Genomic DNA, 27,133 nt, shown 5'->3' on the forward strand with positions numbered 1-27,133 from the left:
AGTGACCCAGAGGACTCCGGACCGAATGCCTCAGCTAACCTACGCTGCATGGCCTCCCTGATCCTGCAAAGCCTGTGGAAGGATCCTCGTATTCTTCGGATCAAGAAGAGGGACCATTACTGGCTGGCCACTCTCCTTGATCCACGGTACAAGGGTAAGGTTGCCGACCTTATCTTGCCATCGCAGAGGGAGCAGAGGATGAGACATCTCCGGGAGGCCTTGCAGAAAGGTCTGTGCAACGCGTTCCCAGAGACTGGAAGGTTACAAACTCCTGGTCCTGGACAACGTGTTGCTGAGGCATCGGTCAGAAGGAGCGGTGGAGAAGGTGGCCGTCTGACTGATGCTTTCAGACAATTTTTTAGTCCGCAGCCCCAAGGTATGATCGGTTCCAGCAACCATCGCCAGCGTCTGATTTACATGGTGCAGGAATACCTAGGGGCAAGGTCAGACTTGGACACCTTTCCCACCAAAAATCCTCTGGCTTACTGGGTCTTGAGGATGGATCACTGGCCAGAGCTTGCACAGTATGCAATTGAGCTACTGGCCTATCCTGCATCCAGCGTTCTTTCAGAACGCACCTTCAGTGCTGCTGGTGGCTTTGTTACCGATCACAGGGTGCGCCTGTCCACCGAATCAGTTGATCGACTGACCTTCATCAAGATGAATCAGTCTTGGATCACCCACAGCTACCAAGCACCTGAAGCTGATGTAACAGAATAATTTTTTTTTAAATATCACATCCCTTCATGACTGCCTATGCTGATGCTGAGTGACTGTCTTGTTATGTTGATTGTCTATCCTCTTCCTCCTCCGCTGATATGTTGGAAGAACATTTCTGGTTCTGGGTGATGCCTAAGGCCCAATTTTTCTGCCCCTGTTTAACAGGGGCGTTTAAGTACAATTTTTGATGCAATGCTTTGCAGCAGGGCTAATTCCTGCAATCAAACAAGAGTATATGGGAGAGGTTGCAGTGTGGTGGCACCAGCACCAGTGCCTAAGACCCAATTTTTCTGCCCCTGTTTAACAGGGGCGTTTAATTACAATTTTTGATGCAATGCTTTGCAGCAGGGCTAATTCCTGCAATAAAACTAGAGTATATGGAAGAGGTTGCAGTGTGGTGGCACCAGCACCAGTGCCTAAGGCCCAATTTTTCTGCCCCTGTTTAACAGGGGCGTTTAGGTACAATTTTTGATGCAATGCTTTGCAGCAGGGCTAATTCCTGCAATAAAACTAGAGCATATGGCAGAGGTTGCAGTGTGGTGGCACCAGCACCAGTGCCTAAGGCCCAATTTTTCTGCCCCTGTTTAACAGGGGCGTTTAAGTACAATTTTTGATGCAATGCTTTGCAGCAGGGCTAATTCCTGCAATAAAACTAGAGTATATGGCAGAGGTTGCAGTGTGGTGGCACCAGCACCAGTGCCTAAGGCCCAATTTTTCTGCCCCTGTTTAACAGGGACATGTAATTACAATTCTTGATATAATATTTCACAGGAGGGCCCGTTCCTGTGCCCACCCAGAGTAACTGTGAGGACTTATAGTGTTGTGGCACCAGCACCACAATCACCAAAGGTCAATTTTTCTACCACTGTTCAACAATGGCATGTAATTACAATTCTTGATATAATCGTTCACAGCAGGGCGCTCCAGCGCCCACCAAGAGTCACTTTGAGGGCTTACAATGTTGTGGCGAAACCAACACCTTGTTCCGCCATTTCTGCAGAGCATATAGGGCAGGCCCCTACTTTCAAACATCCAATTTACAAACATCTCCTACTTGCAAACGGAAGGAGACAACAGCAAGTGAGATGAAAAAAGATGGACGACAAAACAAATTATACACGGGTGATAACCCTTCCCTATGTTTTCCAAAAAGCTTAAAAATAGTTTTTTTGACTGGAGCTACACTTTAAAAATGTACCAGTTGAAAATTACAAACAGATTCAACTTAACACAACAAACCTACACAGTCCCTGTCTTGTTTGTACCGCCTGTATACTGCTGTTCTGAGTATATAGGGCCTGGGGGCCACACGCATTTCCTTTTTTTAATATGGGTACAGGGTTCCCCTTAATATGCGTACAAGACCCAAAGGGGCTGGTAATGGGCAGGGAGGGCTACCCATGCCATTTTTCTGAATGATTTTCAACCATATTGCAGGAACCAGATATAACATTAAAACCGCAAGCAGTTTTAAATGGTGTTATTTCCGTTTAATGTCATTTTGTGCAGGGACTGTTCTAAACACGGGAAACACGTGGCACTTCACAGGCATACTACAGACACCCCCCAGGCACCATATTTAAAGGAATATTTCACTTTTTTTTTTCTCACTTTAATCGTCATTAAAATCAGTGCTCCCGCCAAAACGGCCGTTTTTATAAACATTTTATGCATTGACCCATGTCCCCTGGGGCAGGAGCCAGGTCCCCAAACCCTTTTTAGGACAGAATCTTGCATATTAGCCGTTAAAATTAGCACTTTTCATTTCGAACGTTCGAGTCCCATAGACTTCAATGGGGTTCTAAAGTTCGTTCGAATTTGGGGTCCGTTCGAAAGTTCTGGTGCAAACCGAACCGGGGGGTGTTCGGCTCATCCCTATTTGTAAGCATCAAGTGTCAGAAAAGACCAGACCACTTTTTGCGATTCGGCACTGCGTCGCTTTAACTGACAATTGCGCGGTCATGCGATGTGGCTCCCAAACTAAATTGGCATCCTTTTTTTCCCACAAATAGAAATTTCTTATGGTGGTATTTGATCACCTCTGCGGTTTTTATTTTTTGCGTTATAAACAAAAATAGAGCGACAATTTTGAAAAAACGCATTATTTTTTTACTTTTTGTTTTAATAAATACCCCCCAAAAATATATAAAAAAACATTTTTTTCCTCAGTTTAGGCCGATACGTATTCTTCTACATATGTTTGGTAAAAAAATCACAATACGCGATTATTGATTGGTTTGCGCAAAAGTTATAACATTTACAAAATAGGAGATAGTTTTATGGCATTTTTATTAATAATTTTTTTTTACTAGTAATGGCGGCGATCAGCGATTTTTATTGTGACTGCGACATTATGGAGGACACATCAGACATTTTTGACACATTTTTGGGACCATTGCCATTTATACAACAATCAGTGCTATATAAATGCAGTGATTCCTGTGTAAATGACACTGGCAGTGAAGGGGTTAACCAGTGGGTGGCAGTGTAGGGGTTAAGTGTTCCTAGGGGTGTGTTACTAACTGTTGGTGGCTGGGCTTTTATTTAGTGAACACTGATCTCTGCTCCAATCACATGGAGCAGAGATCAGCGTCACCAGTTGCAAGGCAGAACGGCGAGATGCTATTTACAACGGCATCTCTCCGTTCAGCCGCCCCGTGAGACAATTGCGGGTATGCCCACGGTGATCGAGTCCGCGGAACCCGCGACCGGACTCACGGGGGTCCCGACCAGCACACGAGCGCGCCACCGGCGGTGCACTTGTGATGGCAGGGTGGCATTAAAGATTGGACGTACCTGTACGCCAATATGCCCGCCCGTGCCATTCTTCCGACGTACATCGGCGTGCGTTGGTCAGGAAACGGTTAAATGGTTAAACTGAGAACTTCTACACACAGAGTTGGAGTTCATATATTCAGAAGTGTAAACATTGTATCTCTTTGCTCTTTTCTTGGCAGACTGCCCAGAGAGGAGAACCAAGTGGCTTCTCTGATGTCTTCAGGCAACTTACATTGACTTATATTACTGAAGTCATTTGCAAGTCGCGCTGAAGATATCATTGGCCTTTTTTAGCAGCACAATCGGCTGATACCGATTAATGAAAAAACGCCAAATATCGGCCGATATATCGGTCGACCTCTAATATATATAGACACTTTTTAGTGCTGTTCCTTTTGGCGGGATCACTATTTTTTGCTTTATCCCTCTGTGTGCCCGTTTGGATGTGAGCACTGGGATTTATATTGACAATTTTCACACTTTTGAAATTTCATTTTTACATAGAGCTTTGTGGAACCTTTGTTCCGTTATTAATAATAATATTTTTTTAATTTAACACTCGGGTTCACAATGAGGCATGGTTCTGTTTCCTTATTTAAAGCGGGAGTTCCGCCGTTTTTTTTTTTTTTAAAAGCCAGCAGCTACAAATACTGCAGCTGCTGACTTTTAAAAGAAGGACACTTACCCGCCCAGCGCGATGTCGACACCCGAAGCCGATCTCTCGATCGCCTCTTGGGTGCTGCCACCGCCATCTTGGGTATGGGAATCAGGAAGTGGATTCATTTCCCGGTTCCCTAATGCTTATGCGCGAGTCGCGCTGCGCAATAAGGATGGTCCCCGCTGTCTCTGGGATCCGTGTGTTTCCCAGCAGACAGCGGGGGACCTGCGGAAAGGGGTGTAGATTCTGCGGATATCTATGCCGGAAGTTGGTGCAGATACCTGTGCTGTACAGGTACCTGCACCCCCCTCCCCCCTGAAAGGTGCCAATTGTGGCGCCGGAGGGGGGGAGGGTTCCAATGAGCGGAAGCTCCACTTTAGGGTGGAGCTCCGCTTTAAGAGATGAGTCAGTGCGTCGCCCATTTCCTTGACAATGTCTACGTGAGACAAAACATATGTCAGGTGGTTGACGCGCTGACGTCATTGCTGTACACCATTGATTCCAAACGGGCGATTGCTAGCTGGCTGGCCATGTTTTTTATGTGAGATGTAATTTTATCTGCTATTTGATGTAAGTACATCTTTTCTTATCCTTATTACATTTTCTATACTGGTTTACACTAGTGATGGACGAACTTCCGACGGGACGTTTCGCGAACACGGAACGCGAACGAGGCGAACCGTTCGCGAAACCGAACGTTCGCCGCGGGCCCCATTGACTTCAATGGGAGGCGAACTTCGCCAACCTTTAGGTCAAATTTGCAGCCACAAAATAATTATTAGCAGGGCAAACATAGTCCCACCACATGGCCAATGACATAACACATGTATGAGGTGAATTTGGGATCGATAACTACAAGCATTCTTTTTTTATATGGGAAATTGTTGTGACAATTCAGGACTGTGGAGCGCATGAAGGCAATGGAGGAGAGGGAAGGTCAGGGACCAGGGTAGGCAAAGAAGAGGGTGCAGGAGATGATCACCAGCAGCGTGACATACAGCAATGACACCTTCACCGTGATAGAGTCATCTGACACCAGCACCGTGATAGAGAGCACTGACATCAGCAGCGTGACATAAAGCATTAACACCAGCACCGTGACATACAGCATTGACAGCAACACCGTGATAGAGAGTACTGACATCAGAAGCGTGACATTAAGCACTGACATCAGCACCGTGATATACAGCACTGACAGCAGCACCGTGATAGAGGGCACTGACATCAGAAGCGTGACATACAGCACTGACATCATCACCGTGATAGAGAGCACTGACATCAGCAGCGTGACATACAGCACTGACATCAGCACCGTGATATACAGCACTGACAGCAGCACCGTGATAGAGAGCACTGACATCAGAAGCGAGACATACAGCACTGACATCAGCACAGTGATATACAGCACTGACAGCAGCACCGTGATAGAGAGTACTGACATCAGAAGCGTGACATAAAGCATTAACACCAGCACCGTGACATACAGCATTGACAGCAACACCGTGATAGAGAGTACTGACATCAGAAGCGTGACATTAAGCACTGATATCAGCACCGTGATATACAGCACTGACAGCAGCACCGTGATAGAGGGCACTGACATCAGAAGCGTGACATACAGCACTGACATCAGCACAGTGATATACAGCACTGACAGCAGCACCGTGATAGAGGGCACTGACATCAGCAGCGTGACATTAAGCACTGACATCAGCACCGTGATATACAGCACTGACAGCAGCACCGTGATAGAGGGCACTGACATCAGAAGCGTGACATACAGCACTGACATCAGCACAGTGATATACAGCACTGACAGCAGCACCGTGATAGAGAGTACTGACATCAGAAGCGTGACATTAAGCACTGACATCAGCACAGTGATATACAGCACTGACAGCAGCACCGTGATAGAGGGCACTGACATCAGAAGCGTGACATACAGCACTGACATCAGCACAGTGATATACAGCACTGACACTAGCACCGTGATAGAGAGTACTGACATCAGAAGCGTGACATAAAGCATTAACACCAGCACCGTGACATACAGCATTGACAGCAACACCGTGATAGAGAGTACTGACATCAGAAGCGTGACATTAAGCACTGACATCAGCACTGTGATATACAGCACTGACAGCAGCACCGTGACATTAAGCACTCACACCAGCACCGTGATATACAGCACTGACAGCAGCACCATAAGCAGCCCCAGGAGTAAGTCAGCACAGCACAGGGATGGTGTGATCCCCTCATAATAAGCAGGCCCAGGAGAAACTCAGCACAGCACAGGGATGGTGTGATCCCCTCATAATAAGAACCCCCAGGAGGAAGTCAGCACAGCACAGGGATGGTGTGATCCCCTCATAATAAGAACCCCCAGGAGAAAGTCAGCACAGCACAGGGATGGTGTGATCCCCTCATAATAAGCAGGCCCAGGAGAAACTCAGCACAGCCGATAGCGGTCCTTACAGAACAGCAGCCTGTACCGCACTCAACCCTATGTACTGTAGCACCCTAGACCAAGTTACCAGTCCTTATAAGAACTTTTGTGGACCAAGCAGGTTGTGTGTTAGTGATTAGCAGACTGTACGTCAGTCCCTATACCAATGAAGGACTGCTGCAGTATAGGGCAGCGGTCAGTAGTGGTGCACCTCAACCCTATCTATTGTGGACCGATAGCGGTCCTTACAGAACAGCAGACTGTACCGCACTCAACCCTATGTACTGTAGCACCCTAGACCAAGTTACCAGTCCTTATAAGAACTTTTGTGGACCAAGCAGGTTGTGTGTTAGTGATTAGCAGACTGTACGTCAGTCCCTATACCAATGAAGGACTGCTGCAGTATAGGGCAGCAGTCAGCAGTAGTGCACCTCAACCCTATCTATTGTGGACCGATAGCGGTCCTTACAGAACAGCAGACTGTACCGCACTCAACCCTATGTACTGTAGCACCCTAGACCAAGTTACCAGTCCTTGTAGGAACTTTTGTGGACCAAGCAGGTTGTGTGTTAGTGATTAGCAGACTGTACTTCAGTCCCTATACCAATGAAGGACTGCTGCAGTATAGGGCAGCGGTCAGCAGTGGTGCACCTCAACCCTATCTATTGTGGACCGATAGCGGTCCTTACAGAACAGCAGACTGTACCTCACTCAACCCTATGTACTGTAGCACCCTACACAGACCAAGTTACCAGTCCTGATAAAGAGCTTTGTGGAACAAGTGAGTTGTGAATGATTAGCAGACTGCAGCAGAAGGGCAGCAGTCAAGTATAATATTCTTTCTATATTTGGAAGAAAGAATATTATACGTGTACAAGCCTATTACCGTACCACTGATACCAGTCCTGAAAAGAACCTTTGTGGAACTAAGGCCGCGTACACACGCGGGGACTGTTCGCCCAACTTTGTCCGTCAAACAGTTTCAGCAAACAGTCCGCTCAAAATTAGCATGGACGGACATGGCCACACACGACGGACGAACAGTTTGCGGAAAACGTGCGCGATGACGTGAACGGCACGTACGACGGGACGAAAAATACGACGTCCTATACACTGCATTATAACTTTCGGCGTGAAAATCCTTTCTGAGCATGCGCGCAACTTTGTTTGACGAACAAGCCTACACACGCGGGGACTGTCCGCTGAAACAAGGTTTCAGCGGACAGTTTTTCGGAATTTCCGAAAAACCTTGTTCAGCGGACTGTTCGCTGAAACTGTCCGCTGAAAGCCCACACACGAGCGGACTGTCCACTGAAACTTGGTTTCAGCGGACAGTTTCAGCGAACAGTCCCCGCGTGTGTACGCGGCCTAATAGTAACAGGAACTGACCCTCACTGCCTGACACACTGCTTCCTTCCTGTCCCTATACAAAGTGGCAAAAAAGAGGAGCCTGGAACAATTAGTGGTTACTGGAATAGATCTTTTGTGGACCTGATAGTAACAGCTAATGATGATGATGATGATGATGATGATGACGACTAAACTGACTCTCCCTGTAGCATACTCCGTCCTTTCCCTTTCTCTAAACTGACAAAAGACACTCAGGCTGCTGCAACAATCAGTAGCACAGCAAACCTATATACACCTAACACTAGGGATGAGCCGAACACCCCCCGGTTCGGTTCGCACCAGAACTTGCGAACGACCCCCGCGTTCGGTACGAACGTTAGAACCCCATTGAAGTCTATGGGACTCGAACGTTCGAATTGGAAAATGCTAATTTTAACGGCTAATATGCAAGATAGTGTGCTAAAAAGGGTTTGGCGATCTGCCTCCTGTCTCAGGGGACATGGGTCACTGCAAAAAAAAGTTTTAAAAACTACCGTTTTGGCGGGAGCACTGATTTTAATGACGATTAAAGTGAAAAAAAAAAGTGAAGTATTCCTTTAAATATGGTGCCTGGGGGGTGTCTATAGTATGCCTGTGAAGTGCCACGTGTTTCCCGTGTTTAGAACAGTCCCTGCACAAAATGACATTAAACGGAAATAACACCATTTAAAACTGCTTGCGGTTTTAATGTTATATCTGGTTCCTGCAATATGGTTGAAAATCATTCAGAAAAATGGCATGGGTAGCCCTCCCTGCCCATTACCAGCCTATTTGGGTCTTGTACACATATTAAGGGGAACCCCGTACCCATATTAAAAAAAGGAAATGCGTGTGGCCCCCAGGCCCTATATACTCAGAACAGCAGTATACAGGCGATGCAAACAAGACAGGGACTGTGTAGGTTTGTTGTGTTAAGTTGAATCTGTTTGTCATTTTCAACCGGTACATTTTTAAAGTGTAGCTCCAGCCAAAAAAAATATTTTTAAGCTTTTTGGAAAACATAGGGAAGGGTTATCACCCCTGTATAATTTGTTTTGTCGTCCATCTTTTTTCATCTCACTTGCTGCTGTCTCCTTGCGTTTGCAAGTAGGAGATGTTTGTAAGTTGGATGTTTGAAAGTAGGGGCCTGCCCTATATTATAGCGGTATGTACTGGGTACAGAGCACGCAGACAGCACGCACTATCTCCTAACACTACTGACTGCAAGCTCTATTATTAACCACTTGTTAGCCCAATGTTTGCATAAAGTGAAAGATGAAGTTATGCTGAGTAAATAGATATCAAACATGTCACTCTTCAAAATTGCACATGCCCGTGGAATGGCGCCAAACGTCGCTACTTAAAAAATCCCCATAGGCGACGCTTTAAATATTTTTTTACTGGTTACATGTTTTGAGTTGCAGAGGAGGTCTAGGACTGGAATTATTGCTCTCGCTCTAACATTCTCGGCGATACCTCACATGTGTGGCACATGCGAGCACATGGGGACATGGGCGCTTTAATTTTTATTTTTTATTTTTTATTGTTCATTTTACTTTATTTTAGTTTGACATTTTTTTTCCCAAAAATATATTTTTGATCACTTTTATTCCTATTACAAGAAATGTAAACATCCCTTGTAATAGGAATATGGGGTGACAGGTCCTCTTTACAGTGAAATCTGGGGGGTCAATATGACCCCACATCTCACCTCTAGGCTGGGAAGCCTGAAATAAAAAATTAAAAAAAAGATTCTGGCTTTGATCGTACTGGCGAGTTGGTAGAAGCACCGGAGGGCGGTGAGGGGTGGGGGGCGTCTATGGCTGGGTACTTCAGGGTATCACCGAGTATGGCTGGGTATCTCTGAGTATGGCTGGGTATGGCAATTTATGGCAGGGTATTACAGAGTATTGGCGGGGTATTGGCGGGGTACTACAGAGTAATAGCAGGGTACTGCAGAGTATTGGGGGTACTGCAGAGTAATAGCAGGGTACTGCACTGCAGAGTAATGGCGGGGTACTGCACTGCAGAGTAATGGCGGGGTACTGCAGAGTAATGGCGGGGTACTGCACTGCAGAGTAATGGCGGGGTACTGCAGAGTAATGGCGGGGTACTGCACTGCAGAGTAATGGCGGGGTACTGCACTGCAGAGTAATGGCGGGGTACTGCACTGCAGAGTAATGGCGGGGTACTGCAGAGTAATGGCGGGTACTGCAGAGTATTGGGGGGTACTGCAGAGTAATGGGGGTTACTGCAGAGTAATGGGGGGTACTGCAGAGTAATGGCAGGGTACTGCAGAGTATGCACTGGTATTGCAGAGTATTGGCAGGGAATTGAGGGGTTAAATTCGGTGAGCAGCGATGTGGGCACTGCAGATGCAGCCCACATCGCTGCTGACACCGATCTCTTTCCCCTCCGCTGTACCGATCGGTACAGAAAGGGGAGGGAGGAACAGGCGTCATAACATGACGCCGGTTTGTTTCCAAGTGATCACTCCGTCATTTGACGGAGCAATCACGTGGTAAACGGCCGCTATGAGCGGCCGTTTACCGTGATGCGCCGGGTCCTATGGACCCGGCGGTCACGGATGCTCTCGAGTGCGCACACCTCGGGGCACGCGAGAGCAGAATTCTGGGAGGCCGTTAATTAACGGCCTCTCTGAGTTAAACAACCGCCCTGAAGCCGTTAATCGGCAATGGGCAGTTGTTAAGTGGTTAAAGCTAGATCACTAGCTATATAGGTGAGGTGAATATAGTGGTGTATACTGCAGTCAGGGCACAGACAACAACCACTACACAGCAGCAAGATAGGAAATCAGCCAAAAACGATTGGTGTGTAACTGTGTTGAAGGTACACAGAACACCCACTGCTTCAGATGCAAAGTAACACACTACAGGAGGCCGCCTTAAAGGCGGCCTTATATAGTGTGGGGCGTGCACTACACAGCCTGAGCTATGATTGGCCACAGGCATCCTGCCTGTGGCCAATCATGGCTCTCCTCGCTGCCGGCGCTGCGATTGGCCAAGCATGCGGGGTCACAGTGCATGCTTGGCCAATCATCGAACAGCAATGCACTGCGCCAACGCAGTGCATTGTGGTCCGCGCGCGCGTCACTCGAATTTTGACGCGAACGGCCAAAACGTTCGGAATTCGCCGAACGGGCGAACAGCCAATGTTCGAGTCGAACGTACGTTCGACTCGAACACGAAGCTCATCCCTACCTAACACCTATACCAGTCCTGAAAAGAACTTTTGTGTACCAAATAGCTAGTGGTTTATCTGTCCCTACTCCACACAGCAACCTTTCCCTATAGTGACAGAAGAAAGAATGTAAAATGGCCACCGGATCGGGTGTATTTATAGGTTAGGGGGAATGTCCAAGTGTCCATGTGCTGTCATGTCTCAATTGGCTGTCCTGTACCCCATGATAGACGTGTCATCGTAGGTCAAAGTTCTTTTACACATTAAACACGTAAGTCCGCCGGGGCGAACAACGGCAAAAGGCGAGCGAACGAGCGGACCGCGAACTACCAAAATTCGCCGAGAAACGACCGCCGGGCGAACCGTTCGGCCATCACTAGTTTACACTATGGAGTGCCCTGTTCTCATCTTTTTGGGTCCTACTGCTTGATTGCTATATGGATATATCAGACCGAGCTTATCTGCCTGCCCTTGAGTTCATCACTGTGAGGCTGCACCTTGATTGCTTTCATGCTGGATATCTCCCCTTTGTTACAAGCTTATCTTAGCTTGCCTTCTGGTAAGCGTACATTCTCTAGAGAGTGGTGGATTACATTATTGGGTGTCAGTCGAATGTTTATTTCACTTCACTGGATAATTATTTTATTTGTCTTCACGGACTTATTTATTTTTGTGTTTCGGATGACATAAGTGGGACTGTTTATTATATATATATATATATATATATATATATATATATATATTTGTTTTTTTCAATATATACACTGTCACCTGTATTATATTTAATTTTTCATCATTTTTTATTAATGAGATATATATATATATATACTTAGATTTTCTTGAATGGATTCTTCACGGATTTTCACATTTAATCATCTTTTGGTATTTGGTTATTAAAGTGGTTGTAAACCCATGGGTGAAAAAAAAAAAGAAACCTGAAAGACAAAGGCATAATTAGCTAGTATGCATAGCTCATACTAGCTCATTATGAATAACTTACCTGAGAATGCGATGCATGAATCTATCTAATTGGTCATAGAGGGGTGGCAGGAGAGAGGGGGTGGCGCCCATGCGCCCTTAATGCACGGGCTGCCACTGCTGTGGATGCAGGACAGCGGATGCAGGCATACTGTAGATGCAGGACAGCAGTACCGGAGCTACACGGGCTGGAAGCAGAAGACTGGAGAAGATTCAGACAAGCCCGATCATACACGGAGGATCAGCCTGTAATAAACAGCAGGCAGAGAATGGTCAGAGTTCAAGCCCGGTTTGGCAACAGGAAAGCAGGCAGACAAGCAGGAATAATTGGGGTCAAGGCAAGCCAAAGTTCAGGACTGGAGACAGCAGATCAGATACAGGCACAGGATCAGAACACGGGGTAAAGCTGCAGATCAGACAGAACTGCACTTGTGCAGCTGCTTTTGGCACCGGCATTAATGGCTAATGTGCGCATGTGTTTTTGCACATGCGCATATGCAGGGCCGTCTTTAATATTGATTGGACCCTGGGCAAAAAAATATTTTGGGGCCCCTCCCATGCAGTTTCGCTCTCCACCTGCTTTGAGACATATAATAAAAAGGAGCAAGACTCAAAGTCAGTTTACTGAATCAGATCAGGCAGCGGTTGTGATTGAAGGCCAGAGGTTACAGTGTATCATTACCAGGGCTCAAGTCCTGCGGGAACGCATGGGAACGGAGTTCCTGTACTTTTTCCACAACAGGAACTCAGTTCCCGTTAGCTTGCATACTTCAAAGTCTTGCAGGACGCGGCTGCTGTGTGGAAGGTGCTACACCAGCAGCTGCCGACAAAGCTCGTAATGGTAAGTGCCGCACACCTGACTATTCAGGCATTGCTAGTAGGGGGCCCCATGACAGCTTACGCTTCAATCTACCTGTCAATCACAGCTAGCTGACGGGTAGATCAGGTCCCTGCTGCTAAGAGATTGTATTTAGTCAGACCTCTCTTGACGCTCCTCCCTGCCGGCCCCTCCTGATTTTCTGTCTCCTCATCTCTCCCCCCCCCAGTCTCCTGCATACTTGCTTTGTGTGTCCCGCTGAATCCCCCCCCCCCTCTATCTTGATGATGAGAGAACCCAGAGGAGGAGCACAGCTATTCTGCTCACAGGACATTCAGGGAGAGAGGTGAGCTGAGGGAGGAACATCAGTTTGGGGTGGTAAGCTGAGCACAATACCTGGCAAAGTTTAATGCCAGGAGGGAAGTTTATGTGGAAATATGTGAAGGGTTGGAATAACAGCGAGTGTGTGTTGGAGCCCCTGCAGAGTTTGCAGCCCCCCCCCCCCCCAGCTAACATACATACATCTCCTAAGCAGGAACACATCACTATCTCCCCAAGCATTCTGTCCAGATAATGTGCAGTTCATTTATGACCTTTCCGTTTAACCCTATGTTATCCAAACTCTGTTCAATGAAAAGTGTAAACTCACCACATAAACATTCTATATACAAAATAACATCCCCAATAAAGATCAGAACATGATGTTCACATTTGCATGGAAGCACAATTGAATGAATGCTGATTATTCAGAGAATTACTGTATTTATGTTTATTGAGGATTGTTTTTTTTTTTTATGTACTAACAGTTAAGCTTCATACACACAATACCAAAATTGGATGAAAAATACCACTTTTGAAGCGTTCGTGCATATGAGCGTATCATTTTTTATTTTTTTTGGTGGGGTGGTGGATCTTGGGTCTAAAGTTCCCACACTTTTTTCCCCAGGACTTGACCCCTGATCATTACCACTCATTGACTGAGTGTCAATGAGTGGTAATGATTGTGATTGGTTGGTAGAGGTTACAGCACATAATTTCTGCTTGTTGATTGATTGCTATAGATTACTGTACATCAATACTGCTCATTGATTGGTTGCTGTAGGTTACTGCACATTATTAATGCTTACTGATTGGTTGCTAGAGGTTACAGCACATCATCTCCTCATTGCCTGCACACCATGGACTGGGGAGATGAGGGGGCCCATTAATAGACATTAAACACCTAGGGATCCTAGGACTCCTGGGCTTAGTGGCAGTGCAGTGCAGACTTTTAAGCATGCCCCTTCACCTCCCCAGTGGGCAGCATTCAGTATAGGTGATGGTGGATATGACCTCAGGGGGGCATGATATACATATGAATACCGCCTCTATTTACAAATGAATTCTGCCGCTCTGCCTCTATTTACATATGAATACCATCACTATTTACATATCAATGTCGGTATTTACATATAAACACAGGGTCTGCAGGTTAGTCATCTGTACACAACAATAAGGCAGAGCTGGGCAGCATTAGTAACAGAACTTCACATTGAGATATCAGGACACAGCATGGGAATAAAACCTCAAGGAACAAGGGAATTTAAACTGGGATAGTTACCAAGTATGACGCAGCTGCTTTGGGCCCCACAACAATGACAGGGCCCAGGGCAGCTGCCCCTTTTGCCCTGCCTTAAAAACGGCCCTGCGCATATGCGTTCACCTGCTATCGCTAATGTTCCCACACATGCGCATAGGCGTTAGCCTGTACCTGGCAAGACGGGCACCTAATAGGAAAAGAAAATGCCGCTCCAGGTGAGTGAGGGAACCAGGTAGACTGGGGAATGGACTCCTCCCAGGGTGCTAGCCTCGGCTCACCAGCCCTGCAATTTGGATAAAAGGAATTCATGGTACCTGTTTGCCTGTCCTGTGGTGTTATTCATGTTATGGATTTTACAAGAAAGAGATTCATCACTACCTCGGTGTGCAGCCATCCATTCCTTTTATCCAAGATGGGCATCTGCAAATGCACATCTGCGCATGCCATGTCCCCGACAAGTTGTCTCCTAACCAATGGGTTTTTTCGACCATTTTAGAACAAATGTGATTTATCATTCATTTCAGTTCACTTTTTTATTTGTCATATAATTACATTTCTATGTTAAGGGGCCTCCAAACTTGAAGTGCTCCGGGCTCTGGGGGTTCATAGTGGGAGGGTGACACAGAATAGTAACATTGTGTCTTGTTGTCTCTTCTCTGCTCTCCTGATGGAGAATTATACAGGTGAGATGTCACATGACCACCGACCATACAGACCGATACATTGTATATTTATTATATGTGTATCAATTTTATACATTGTGTGTACTTTGCTTTTTCTTTTTCACAGATTCCTATTTATATTTAAAGAGGAGGGCCAGTTTAAAAAAAAAAAAAAAAAAAGTCAGCAGCTCCAAACACTGCAGCTGCTGACTTAATAAAATCACTTACCTGTCCAGGGCGCCCGCGATGTCGGCCGCCCGAGGCCGAGCCGTCCCTCGGCTCTCGGGTCCCGGCGCCGCCATTCCCTGTAAGGGAAACAGGCAGCGGAGCCTTACGGCTTCACTGCCCGTTTCCTACTGCGCATGCGCGAGTCCCGGAACTACTGCGCATGCGCGAGTCCCGCAGCGCTTTCTGAATGGGACGCGCTGTGTTCTGGAACACACAGTTCCCAGAACACAGCGCGACTCATTACCCAGAAGACGCCGCGACGAAGACAGAAGACAGAAGATCTCCGCGGAGGAGGAAGAGGAAGATTAGGATAAAGTGCCTAGCAACAGGCATTTCTGGTAAGTAAAAAAAAAAATTTTCTCATTTTATTTTTTTTAGATTTTTTTGTCATTTTTAACATTTTTTGGTTTTCAGGGTGGCCCTCCACTTTAAGGAACCATTGCATGGTTATTCTCAATGTCCCAGTAATATTGGTATCGCTGATTGTGTACATCATATATCTGGTGAGTGATATTTCCCCTCTCTCTGTATTACACGGATCATTCTTCTCCTTTACAAACACTGATTCATCCTCATCTTGAATGTGCAGTTCAGTTTTGGTCACCAATCCTCAGAATAGATGTTGTTGAATTAGAGAATCAGAAAAAGGCTTCAAAATTATTAAGGGGGTGGAGGGGGCGATTAGACACAACACAAGCTGATCAGCGGGTGCCAGCCAATAGATGGCCATCAGCACCCGCCGATCAGCGAGGAGAGACACAAAACAGTAAACAAGGCAGATCTCTGTTCTGTCAGCAGGGGGGTGGTGGATTTTGTTTCAGGGAAATCCACAACTTCCCTTATTAAAAACAGCACATAGTAAACACAAAAACACTGGCTAGGCACACAGTTAACCCTTTGATCACCTCAGATGTTTAACCCCTTCCCAGCCAGTGTAATTAGTACAGTGACAGTGTATATTATTAGCACTGATCACTGAATGTGTCAGTTAGTGTGAATTGTCCACCGAAATATCAGTTCCACTATAAATCGCTGATCGCCACCATTATTTTGTAGACGCTATAAATTTTGCGCAAATCAATCAATATACATTTGTTGGGATTTTTTTATTTTTTTTTACCAAAAACATGTAGCAGAATACATATTGATGTGATGTGACTTTGAAGCGACTTTCAGGGAATGCCTGGGTAATCTTCCTGTAATGTCTAATCCAAATCACATCTACTGTATATAGATGAGGATCCTACTTGGAGGCGACTTCCATTAAAGTCTATGGGCACAAGTCAGATAGAAGTTGCCTTGGAGTAGTACAGGGATCTTTTCTAAAGTCAGAGCGGCGTCAGTTGTGCTAATTAAGACAACTCCCATTGACTAACATGGGATTTCACATGTCATGCGACTTGGAGTCTCACAAGTTGGATCCCAAGTCGCGGCAGTGTGAACCGAGCCCGAGGCAGCAGCAAAAGGCAACTCCCACTGGAACAGATAAAGCTCAAGGAGCCATCAGAAAGCCAGGGATAGTGTAGCCATTTAAACAAAGGTTTATTATAGAATAGAGCCAGTCATTAAATTAGAACAATGTGACCGCTAAAAAACACAGTAAAAACGTAATGAGACAGCCGCTGAAACCGAGGATCATGCAGCAGCGTAATGTCAGAACTGGAATGTCGTGCCAACTAGTTTCATCCAGCGGGCGCTCTCAAGGGGGGTCCTCCAGTCTCCAACATCGGCCATCTTTTTTTAGTCCACTTTACCCCACTTTCAGGAGGAGACCGGCCACTCAGACATGTTGCCATAGGTCTAAATGGCCACAGATACATCCCAAATATATTCAAAACCGATAATAAAATGTCGGTAGGTCTGAAACCTTTCTAGATAAAGAAGGGGCCCATATAATAAATAACTCACAGTTCAGCATTGATTATCATGATAAAGAATAACCGCTCATAAATATCAGAGGTCAACATCCATATGCAAATTATTTTGTGTCACTAATATTCGTACATGGTGTGCAGTCTTCAGGTAAGAAGATTATATCACATACTTAATGGTCAAAATGGGATGAGATAAGAAAAATTCTGCTCTTTAATTTCCCTTACACATGGTTGGATATACAAAATCCAGAGACTGTCCCTCAGGACACTTGGCAGTTATGCCAATGAGTGGTACGAGGCCAAGTGTTAGAGAATAAGAGCTCAGGCTCTGTTCACATTTATTTAGTTTGCTTTGGATCTGTTTCTGCAGTGCTTTTGGCTGTGCATTTTTGCACCAATGCTTTTTTACTGCGATGTTGCTGTGATTTGCATTCTTTATTTTTTATTTTTTTTCTAATTTGTGGTTGGGCAGATAAAAAAAAAAACGTTATTATGTGTGTGTGTATATATGTATATGTGTATATATATGTGTATATATATATATATATATATATATATATATATATATATATATATATATATATAATATTATATTGTTTTGTGGCAAAAAAGCACTACAACCTTTTTGCAGCTTCTCCATTGAAGTCTATTGAACCAAAAAAAAAAAAAAAAAAAAAAAGCACTGTTTTGTGTTCACAAAAGTCCCTGACCCTTTCCAAAAAGGTAGCATCTGTAAAAAAAAAAAACATAGATGTGAATGTGTCCCATAGGAACCCATGTTAAATGAACTGTAGTGTGTTTCTGCAAAAAGCACCAAAAAAACACATAGATGTGAATTGAGTCTAAAACTAGACCCTCCCACGCCCAGTACAATGTGGCTTCTGGTTCTCCTGAGGCTACACCAATGCTTCTAAGTAAAATGGTACATTCTGTTTTGGTGAAAATTCAGAGATGTCATATTTTTTATCACGTGGACTTTTTTTTTATTCTATAACAGATGAAAAAAGATAAAACCACGGCAGGAAATTAGACTCCAGTTTAATCTTTCAGATCATCATCAGGCTCAAAGTGGACAAACCTTCATCCTGCCCACCTGGAATGTGGTGAGGCTTATTCCATCCTCTTCAAATGGAAGCACCCGACAGACCCGTAATGAACGCGTTTGTCAGTTCCACAAGGAAAAGCGTCACAGACACAGAAAACAGAATGTGTAAACTAAGCTTACTGATTTAGAAACTTTTATATTTAGTGCCGGTTCACACTACACTGGAAGTCGCCTCCAAAGTCGGATTGTGTCTTAACTGAAGCAACAATACAGGAAGAGAAAATAGTTTTCTCAGGCAAACCCCTCCCTCCCACAGAGGTGATTGTTGCTTGATTGGCCAGTGGAAAGTCGCCTGTTCTGGACTTGTAAGTCACCCACAAGCCACCTTGTAAGTGGTGCTGTGGTGCGCGCTCGGGTCACGTCCAGGTCACCTCACAAAGTCGTGTTGCTCCTGTGTGAACCGGCACTTTTAACTTTATTCTTCAGTATTAGCACTATTATTATTATTATTATTATACATATTTGCAGTGCCTTGCAAAAGTATTTATTTAGTCAGTGAGCATCAGAGCAGCCTGATTTGTGCCGAAATAGAGCTGGATCTCCTGTGTACTCGGCTCGGCATCAAGCCTAGTCCCGCCCCTTGGCCCAGATCCTATGATGGTCCAATCCCGGGATGTCCATGCTAGGAGCCATCCAGGGGGTGGGACTGAGCATGACTGCGAGCCGAGCCGAGTACACAGGAGATCCAGCTCTATTTCGGCAGTGCTCGTCCACTCCTTCCCCTCGGTGGCAGCCTATATCAGCGTATAACATGCACACACGATTTTCCCCTATTTTAAGGGGGAAAAAGTGTGATTTATATGCCAATAAATACGGTATTTAATATTGTTAGTATCTTGAATTTAATTTGTTGGGTGAACGCTAGCAGGTGGCGAGCGGTTTGTAAGGTGGATGAGTCTGGCAGCAGTATTCCTGATGGACTGAAGGGGGGATAACCTATTTAAAGGTAAGCCAATGAGGAGGGAGTTGCAGTAGTTGAGTCAAGAGATAAGCAGGGAGTGAAGTACAGTAGAAACTTTGTGGTGACATTGGATAGGAAGGGGCATATCTTGGAGATGTTGCGGAGGTTGAGGGGGTAAGCTTGGACAGTGATTGGATGTGGGGCCATCAGTTGCCCTCCCATGTGTTCCTGGTTGTTAAGGCCAGGTATAGGTGGGGCAGTTGCCATTTTTTTGTACTGTTGGTTATATGGGGGTGGGGCCTCACTGGATACCTTCGCTGCCATTGTGTTATGTACTGGGTCTCCAGTGTGCCCCTGTGTCTTTTAAGAAGAAGTGGTGGGCTCCCTCTAGGCATACCTGTCCTCAATCTATCCATTATTATTTATGTGCTCCTATTATGGAGGCTCTCAAAGTTTATAGTGAGGACTGCAGACAATACTGGGGTGCCTTGTCGTAGCCTCTTCAGCTTATGCATTTATTTGCAAATGTGTGAAATCTGAACCCCTGTTTTTAACATGAACAATTCGGTTTGTTGCAGGCTGGCCGGTAAGTTGAGCTGGAAATATTTTTTTTTTTGTTTGATATGGGTTTCTCTTCCATGTGCTTCTTGCTACTAAGGCCAGTTATATGTTGGCTCAGTTGCTATTTGTTTGTAACATTGTACTGAAGTTGATCCATCGATCAACTTTATTACAACCAGCCTGTCTGGCTTTAGCCGCCAGCAGTGATCGTTTTATTCTGCCGGTGGAGAAGGCTTCCCATGCCCCCCACCAGCAGAATACAATAGTGCTGCATCAGGGATTCAGGGAAACAAGCAATTTTCTTTTTTTCAATCTGGGCTGGACTGGGAAAGAAATTTGGCCCTGGACTTCATCCAGACCGGCCCACTTACATTTTGAGTGTCCCATCAGCACCCCCTTACATCAGAATGTCCCATCAGCACCCCCTTACATCAGAATGTCCCATCAGCACCCCCTTACATCAGAGTGTCCCATTACCAGCCCCCTTACATCAGAGTGTCCCATCAGCAGCCCCCTTACATCAGAGTGTCCCATCAGCAGCCCCCTTACATCAGAGTGCCCCACTGAGCCATCGGCCCACCGGGAAACTCCCGGTAGTCCCGATGACCAGTACATGCCTGCTTTAAACCCACAGAGTGCCGAGAACAACTCTTGGGGAATAAAATGGCAATTGTTGCAATTTTTTATGACATTTTTTATGACACAAGGTATTTGCGCAGCGATTTTGCAAATGCTATTTTTTTTGGAAAAAAATACACTTTAACGAATAAAAAAAAAAAAACATAATAGTTACCACAATTTTTTTGTATAATGTGAAAGATGATTTTCCGCCAAGTAAATAGATACCTAACATTTAATGGTTTAAAATTGCACACACTCGTGGAATGGCAACAAACGACGGTACTTAACCATTTCTGGACCACCTGTCCTTGTTTTACATCGCTACTTTGAAGCAGCTAGCTACCATAACCCATATCCTCTTTAAGAGTGGGTGGTCCTCTTCAAGATAAAAGTGGTCTCTGTGGCGGATTTGCTGTGGAATCACTTTTATCGGTGGCAGGAGAGGGGGCCCCCCCTCCTACTGATCACCGGTGCCCTCCGCTGCTTATCGGAGCCGTCGGTAGTGGCGGAGGCAATGGGATCCTCTCCCTAGCCTGACATGGAGACGAGTGAGGAGAAGATGCCCCCATCTGTCTCCATATCATTGCAGGGTGAAAGCGACATCAAAACGTCACTTCCGTCCAATGCTCTTAAAGGGACTTTTTTTATGTTATTTTTATTTTTATTGAATTTTAGTGTAAATATGAGTTTTGAGGTCTTTTTGAAGTGGTTAAAGGATTTTTTTTCAAAAATATCTTTCTATTTTATAAATGTTGCATTAATACACGTCTCCCAGGGCAGTACCCAGGTGCCCATACCCTTTTTTTATGGCCATTAACTTGCATATAATGGATGAGAAGGATAGTCCTGTCAAAATAAGCACTTTTGATTTTTCACGTTCAGGTCCCATTGACTTTAATAGGGTTCGCGGTCCGGGTCCGAATGTTTGCGATGTTTGAGAGTTTTGGCGCAAAACCATCTGTAGTTATCATTTGGTATATTTCTGAGGAATAAAGGACCCCTCCCATCTATGTTATGGAGAAGTGAAGAGGAGAGGGTTTCTGTAGTCCTGATAACCATAAGGCCGCGTACACACGCGGGGACTGTTCGCTCAACTTTGTCCGCTGAACAGTGTTTGGGCGGACAGTCCGCTCGTGTGTGGGCTTTCAGCGGACAGTTTCAGCGAACAGTCTGCTGAACAAGGTTTTTCGGAATTTCCGAAAAACTGTCCGCTGAAACCTTGTTTCAGCGAACAGTCCCCTCGTGTGTAGGCTTGTTCGTCAAACAAAGTTCCGCGCATGCTCAGAAAGGATTTACACGGCGGAAGGTTGCATTGCAGTGTATAGGACGTCGTATTTTTCGTCCCGTCGTACGTGCCGTTCACGTCATCGCGCACGCTTTCAGCGGACTGTTCGTTCGTCGTGTGTGGCCAAGTCCGTCCATGCTAATTTTGAGCGGACTGTTCGCTGAAACTGTTTGACGGACAAAGTTGAGCGAACAGTCCCCGCGTGTGTACGCGGCCTAAGAAGGAGAATGTTCACCTAGCACAGGAAATCTGTTACTCCCTGGATTAAAATGATGGAAAAAGCCGGAAATGGGAAACAAATACAAATGCTCACCAATGTATGGTAGTGCAGGTGCATTGGCAAGGTGTGTCGAGGTGCCATTAGAATATTGTGTACTACATTGCACCTACCTGGAGAGTGGGGAGACAAATCTTTGGTCTCTTACAGAACTTCAGATAATAAATCCTCCAGCAGGTACTGTGATCTGTAGTGAGGGGAGAATCAGTGGGAGGAACCACAGTACCTGGCGGTGATACACTGTCAGTACTCAGTATTCTCTGTACAGTCATTCTGCTAGCATTACTAAATAGATGGGAAAGTATATTATATTTACTTGTTGTAAACAGTTTATTACATTTCTTAGTTACTTCCTGGTTTCCATGCCTAGGCAAATGTCATACATCCCAGGAGTCTTGGGGGGGGGGGGGGATTTCTCAGCTAAGCACACCCTCCTGCCTGCATGCCTGCGGTAAGGGCAGGTGGATTCAAGGAAGTAATTGTTACATGAATCATCTGCCCTTGCTCAACATGACCACAGCCAGAAATGCTGGGGGGGGGGGGGGGGGGGGGTTCAAAATGATTTCTCATCAAAATAAAGCATAGAGACATGGATGGATAAAATAAATAGTACTTTTGGATTGTGGTGCTCAGATACAGTGTGCTAATTCTTTAAGCCAGAGCTGTATAAAGGTATAATAATAATAATAATAATAATAATAATGACTATGGTAGGACATTAGCGTGTAAGCTCCTTTGCTTTAAAAAGACTGATGTGAAGGGCCCAGTGTTCATTATACAGAACTATGGAGATACACTGTTTAAATGTATAATAATATGTAGTGTGTGTATCCTTTTTCACCAACAATTGTTACTTTGTAATCTGTTAAGTTTTTGTTTAAGGTAAAGAAGTGAATTAAATGCCTAGACTAGAGGGACAGCTGCAGACCTTTGATAGCTTAAAGTGGAAGTCTCGCAATTTTTTTAAAAAAAGTCAGCAGCTACAAATACTGCAGGGCGCCCGCGATGTCAGCACCCGAGGCTGAACTGTCCCTCGGTCCTCGGATGCTGCTGCCACCATCTTCGGTAAGGGAATCAGGAAATGAAGCCTTGCGGCTTCACTTCCCAGTTCCCTACTGCGCATGCGCGATTCGCGTGCACAATCCGAATGGTCTCTGCTGTTTCTGGGACCCGTGTTTATCCTAGAAGACAGCGCGGTGGGATGGGAAAAGGCCAAATGTGATACCGGAGGGGGGGTTCCGAAAAGCATAGGTTCCATTTTTGTGTGAACCTCCCCTTTAAAGCTAGGTTACAATCTGCCTAACTCGTATCCATAGCTCCCAACAGTCCCTGATTTGAAGAGACTGTCCCTGATTTGGAGCAATGTCCCTCTGTCCCTCATTCCTCCTCATTTGTCTCTCATTTTGGGTCTAATCTATATAGATGTATATACAATCTATCCATAATCCATTTTTTATCTATCAAAAGGTGTTCCTCATAAACCTTTCATTTGATCTCTAACTTGCTGCATTTGTAAATCCCATAAAGCCAATATAAAGGAATGGTAGTGGTAAAAAAGCACTTTTGAGTTCAACCAATCCTGGGTTTTTTTCTGCACAATTCTCCTTTAAAGGGGCATGGCAAGGGGTGTGTCCTATGCCTGCATACTTTTGCAGATAGGTGTATTATGCCGCGTACACACGATCAGACTTTTCGAGGGACTAAGTCTGACAGACTTTCCATGGAGTTCTGACGGAGTTCTGACAGAGTTCTGACGGACTTTACGAATGAATGGACTTGGCCACACACAATCACACCAAAGTCCGACGGATTCGAACGTGATGACGTACGACTGGACTAGAATAAGGAAGTTCATAGCCAGTAGCCAATAGCTGCCCTAGCGTCGGTTTTTGTCCGTCGTACTAGCATACACACGAGCAGAGTTCTCGGTAGGAACTGGGTCCGGCAGAGTTCTGGCAGAAAAATTTGAAACATGTTCCATTTCTAAAGTCTGTCAGACTTTTGTGAATCAAAAGTCCGCTGCAGCCCACACACGATCGAATAGTCTACCGAATCGTTCCGTCAGACTTTTGATGTTGAAAAGTCCGGTCGTGTGTACGCGGCATTAGACATGCCTTCCAAACACAATTTGACAAACAGCCGGTTGCTCTATATACCTTGGCCCTTGAAAAGCTACTTAGGGGTGAGTCCATGACTAACCACCGTCTACAAGGAGTTACTCCCCTCAATTCATGTTGGGCCTGAGTCCCTTAAAGCTAAGTGGCTCTCTGACCTCCCTGAGCTGGATGAAGAAGACTGGAGGAGGCAATGGTGCCCACTGTTTGTCTCAGCCAATGCGGAGGGAGAGTCCAGGACAGCCGAGTCACTCGTGCACATCGATGAATCGAGATGGGGCTCAGGTAAGTATTAGGGGGGCTGTGACAGCTGCTGCACACAGAAGGTTTTTTATCTTAATGTATAGAATGCATTAAGATAAAAATGTCTGCCTTTGCAATCACTTTAACTTAGTTTGGTGCAGATTTTTAGGGTAGTGCCATAGGCATGAGCACAGCCTATGGCACACCACAGTCTATGAATAAAATAAAGAGTCCTGCGCAAATCGTGCCACTGAAAAAATGGATGATAGATATAAAAATATATAAAAAACAAGAGTCAATGAAAAATCATAAAAATAGACACACCGATGAGTGAAGGTATATAGTGGAAAAAAAAGAGAAAGAACGGGACCAAATGTTCCAAAATATATAAATCCAGGCTCTCAGAACTCTCACCTCAAGATGGAATAATCAGGCAAATGAAAATAACCCCAAGAACTTCTCCTTTGCTTCTCTGTATACAATAACCAAGGAATTGCAGATAAAGCATGTAGTATACACTTCTGCCACTAGAGGGCCATTTCCAGCTCTTGTATGTAATACTGCAGCTATGGACTTGTATTTCCGTGGTGTGGAAAGGAATCAGACGGTAACGTGTTATTCCCGTCCCCCAACAACCGGACACTATACGGCAGAACACCCCGGCAACTCTCCACATTCCGCACCGCGCATGCGCACTGAACTCAGAGAGAGTTCAGTGCGCATGCGCGGTGCGGAATGTGGAGAGTTGCCGGTGTTCTGCCGTATAGTGTCCGGTTGTTTTCCACTATATACCTTCACTCATCGGTGTGTCTATTTTTATGATTTTTCATTGACTCTTGTTTTTTATATATTTTTATATCTATCATCCATTTTTTCAGTGGCACGATTTGCGCAGGACTCTTTATTTTATTCATTTTGATGCGATAGTTTGTGTTTACTATTTTTGTCCCGCTGCATTTTTGTATCATTTAGTAGCACTTGCACTTTTTTCACTCCACTGGTTATTTTATTTATATTGTATATTGGTACGTTTTCCATTTTTTTACGTACTTAGATTTATTTTCACGTTTAGCACTTAGTGGCACGAGGGACCATTTTTTACACACCACAGCCTATGGCACACCCTAATCACCCTGTGTGGCACAGGTTCCTGCTGTTAAATCCCTGATATTCCAGCAAAGCCCCCTAATGGCTCCTAAAAAAAATAAAAAAATAATAATAAAAATAAAATAATAAAAATAAAAACTACTGACACCATCCACTGCCCTACTGACGGTGTCAGTATACATACGCATTCATGTGTTTGACCTTTTGAGGTGCACACCAAAATACAATAGGCTGTGCAAAACTATGGATAGTGCCTTATATACTTCCCTGTATAATATCACCACCCTGAGTTTTGATCTATGAGTACTCTCTGTAATTTATTTGCTTTTGTTTTCTGAGTGTGCTTCTTGTTTTAATAAGGTAAAGGTAACCTGGTCAGAAAGGACAGCACATCCCAATTTTTATGAAGAATACATGAAAAGAGGAAAACTGTGGGACTTTTAAGGTGTCAAAGAATAGAGAATGCAGTATTTTTTAATTATTAAAAATATACTTTATTATCGTCAACAAAAACTTTTTCATAAAAAAATCCCTTGTTGCATGTCAAGTTCATTTTATACATTTGTACAGACACTACCACTCTACATGTTTCACTTCGAATGAGCTTCTTCAGGAGATTCTAGAGTGCTGTATGAAATGATTACTATAGAAAGTGAGACAATAACAAAAATGGGATTAATTACTACAGAATTTGTCATTTGCTTTACGGTTTATCAGAACAAAGGTGCATAAACATAAACATACACACATATAGATATATATATATTGAATATCGTACATTTTACAATCAAGCATTACTTGAATGTTGAAAAATTAAAGGACCTAGTGAGTATGCAAATTTTACACAATGCAACGCCTAGTTGTTTAATTTCTGAGTATTAACAGCAGACATATCCATGTCAAGGACATGATAACCACATGGGGAGCGATGTGGAGAAAGTGACTGAATCGTAAGAAAGGAAATGTATCTAAATAATATATATATATATATATATATATATATATATATATGTGTGTGTGTGTGTGTGTTTGTGTGAGTGTGTGTGTGTATATATAATATGGGGAATATGCTGGAACCTGCCCCCCCCCCCCCCCCTTGTCCACTTATGAATTATACATCATAAAAGCTCTCAAATTAAGCCCAGAGTTATCCCAAAAGAAAGGGAAGATAAAAAAAAATTATGATAAAAAAATCTTTTTTACCTGAATTGATGTTGATAATAAGATCAAAAACAATGAGGAGATTATCATTTAAGCTGTGTATTAGCCTGAGAAGAGAGGGAAGTTGCTAGGTGTAGATATGGAGGAACAGGATCCAAGTCTGTTTAGATGTCACTCCATCAGTAAATCCCCCAGAAAAATCGTTATCCCAAATAGAAAAGGCATCGAAACTGGCTTGCCTGAAAAGCAAATCAAACAAACAATGATCATTTTTCAATAAGTAAAGAAAGAAATTTGTCCATAATTAAAGATTTGCCCGTTTATAGGAAGGAAGTGAACCGCAATCAGACTGCATGTTCAACTTACCTGCCGGTAACAAAAGTAATGGATGTGGAGGGAGAGGAGAGGAGAATCCTCTCTCATGTGGCTCTCTGACAGAAAATGGCGGC

At 44.6% G+C, this 27,133-nt stretch overlaps 1 protein-coding gene across 2 annotated transcripts in view; it reads left to right on the forward strand.

Annotated features, from left to right (window-relative positions):
* The window catches only part of LOC143981650 (uncharacterized), a 125,564-nt gene extending 102,971 nt beyond the window's left edge, over positions 1-22,593 (forward strand). Inside the window, exons 4-5 of one of the 2 annotated variants that reach the window (XM_077479644.1) lie at positions 15,850-15,938; positions 18,307-22,593. In XM_077479644.1, coding sequence (XP_077335770.1) covers positions 15,850-15,938; positions 18,307-18,339 — 122 coding nt within the window. In that variant the 3' untranslated portion in view covers positions 18,340-22,593. The remainder of the gene's footprint in view (positions 1-15,849; positions 15,939-18,306) is intronic. The other variant, XM_077479645.1, reaches the window with a different exon arrangement.
* The last annotated feature ends 4,540 nt before the right edge of the window (positions 22,594-27,133 follow it).

This window comes from Lithobates pipiens, unplaced genomic scaffold (assembly GCF_037356315.1).
Source record: "Lithobates pipiens isolate NorthernLeopardFrog02 unplaced genomic scaffold, aLitPip1_a1.2 Scaffold_16, whole genome shotgun sequence".
Lineage (NCBI taxonomy): Eukaryota > Metazoa > Chordata > Amphibia > Anura > Ranidae > Lithobates > Lithobates pipiens.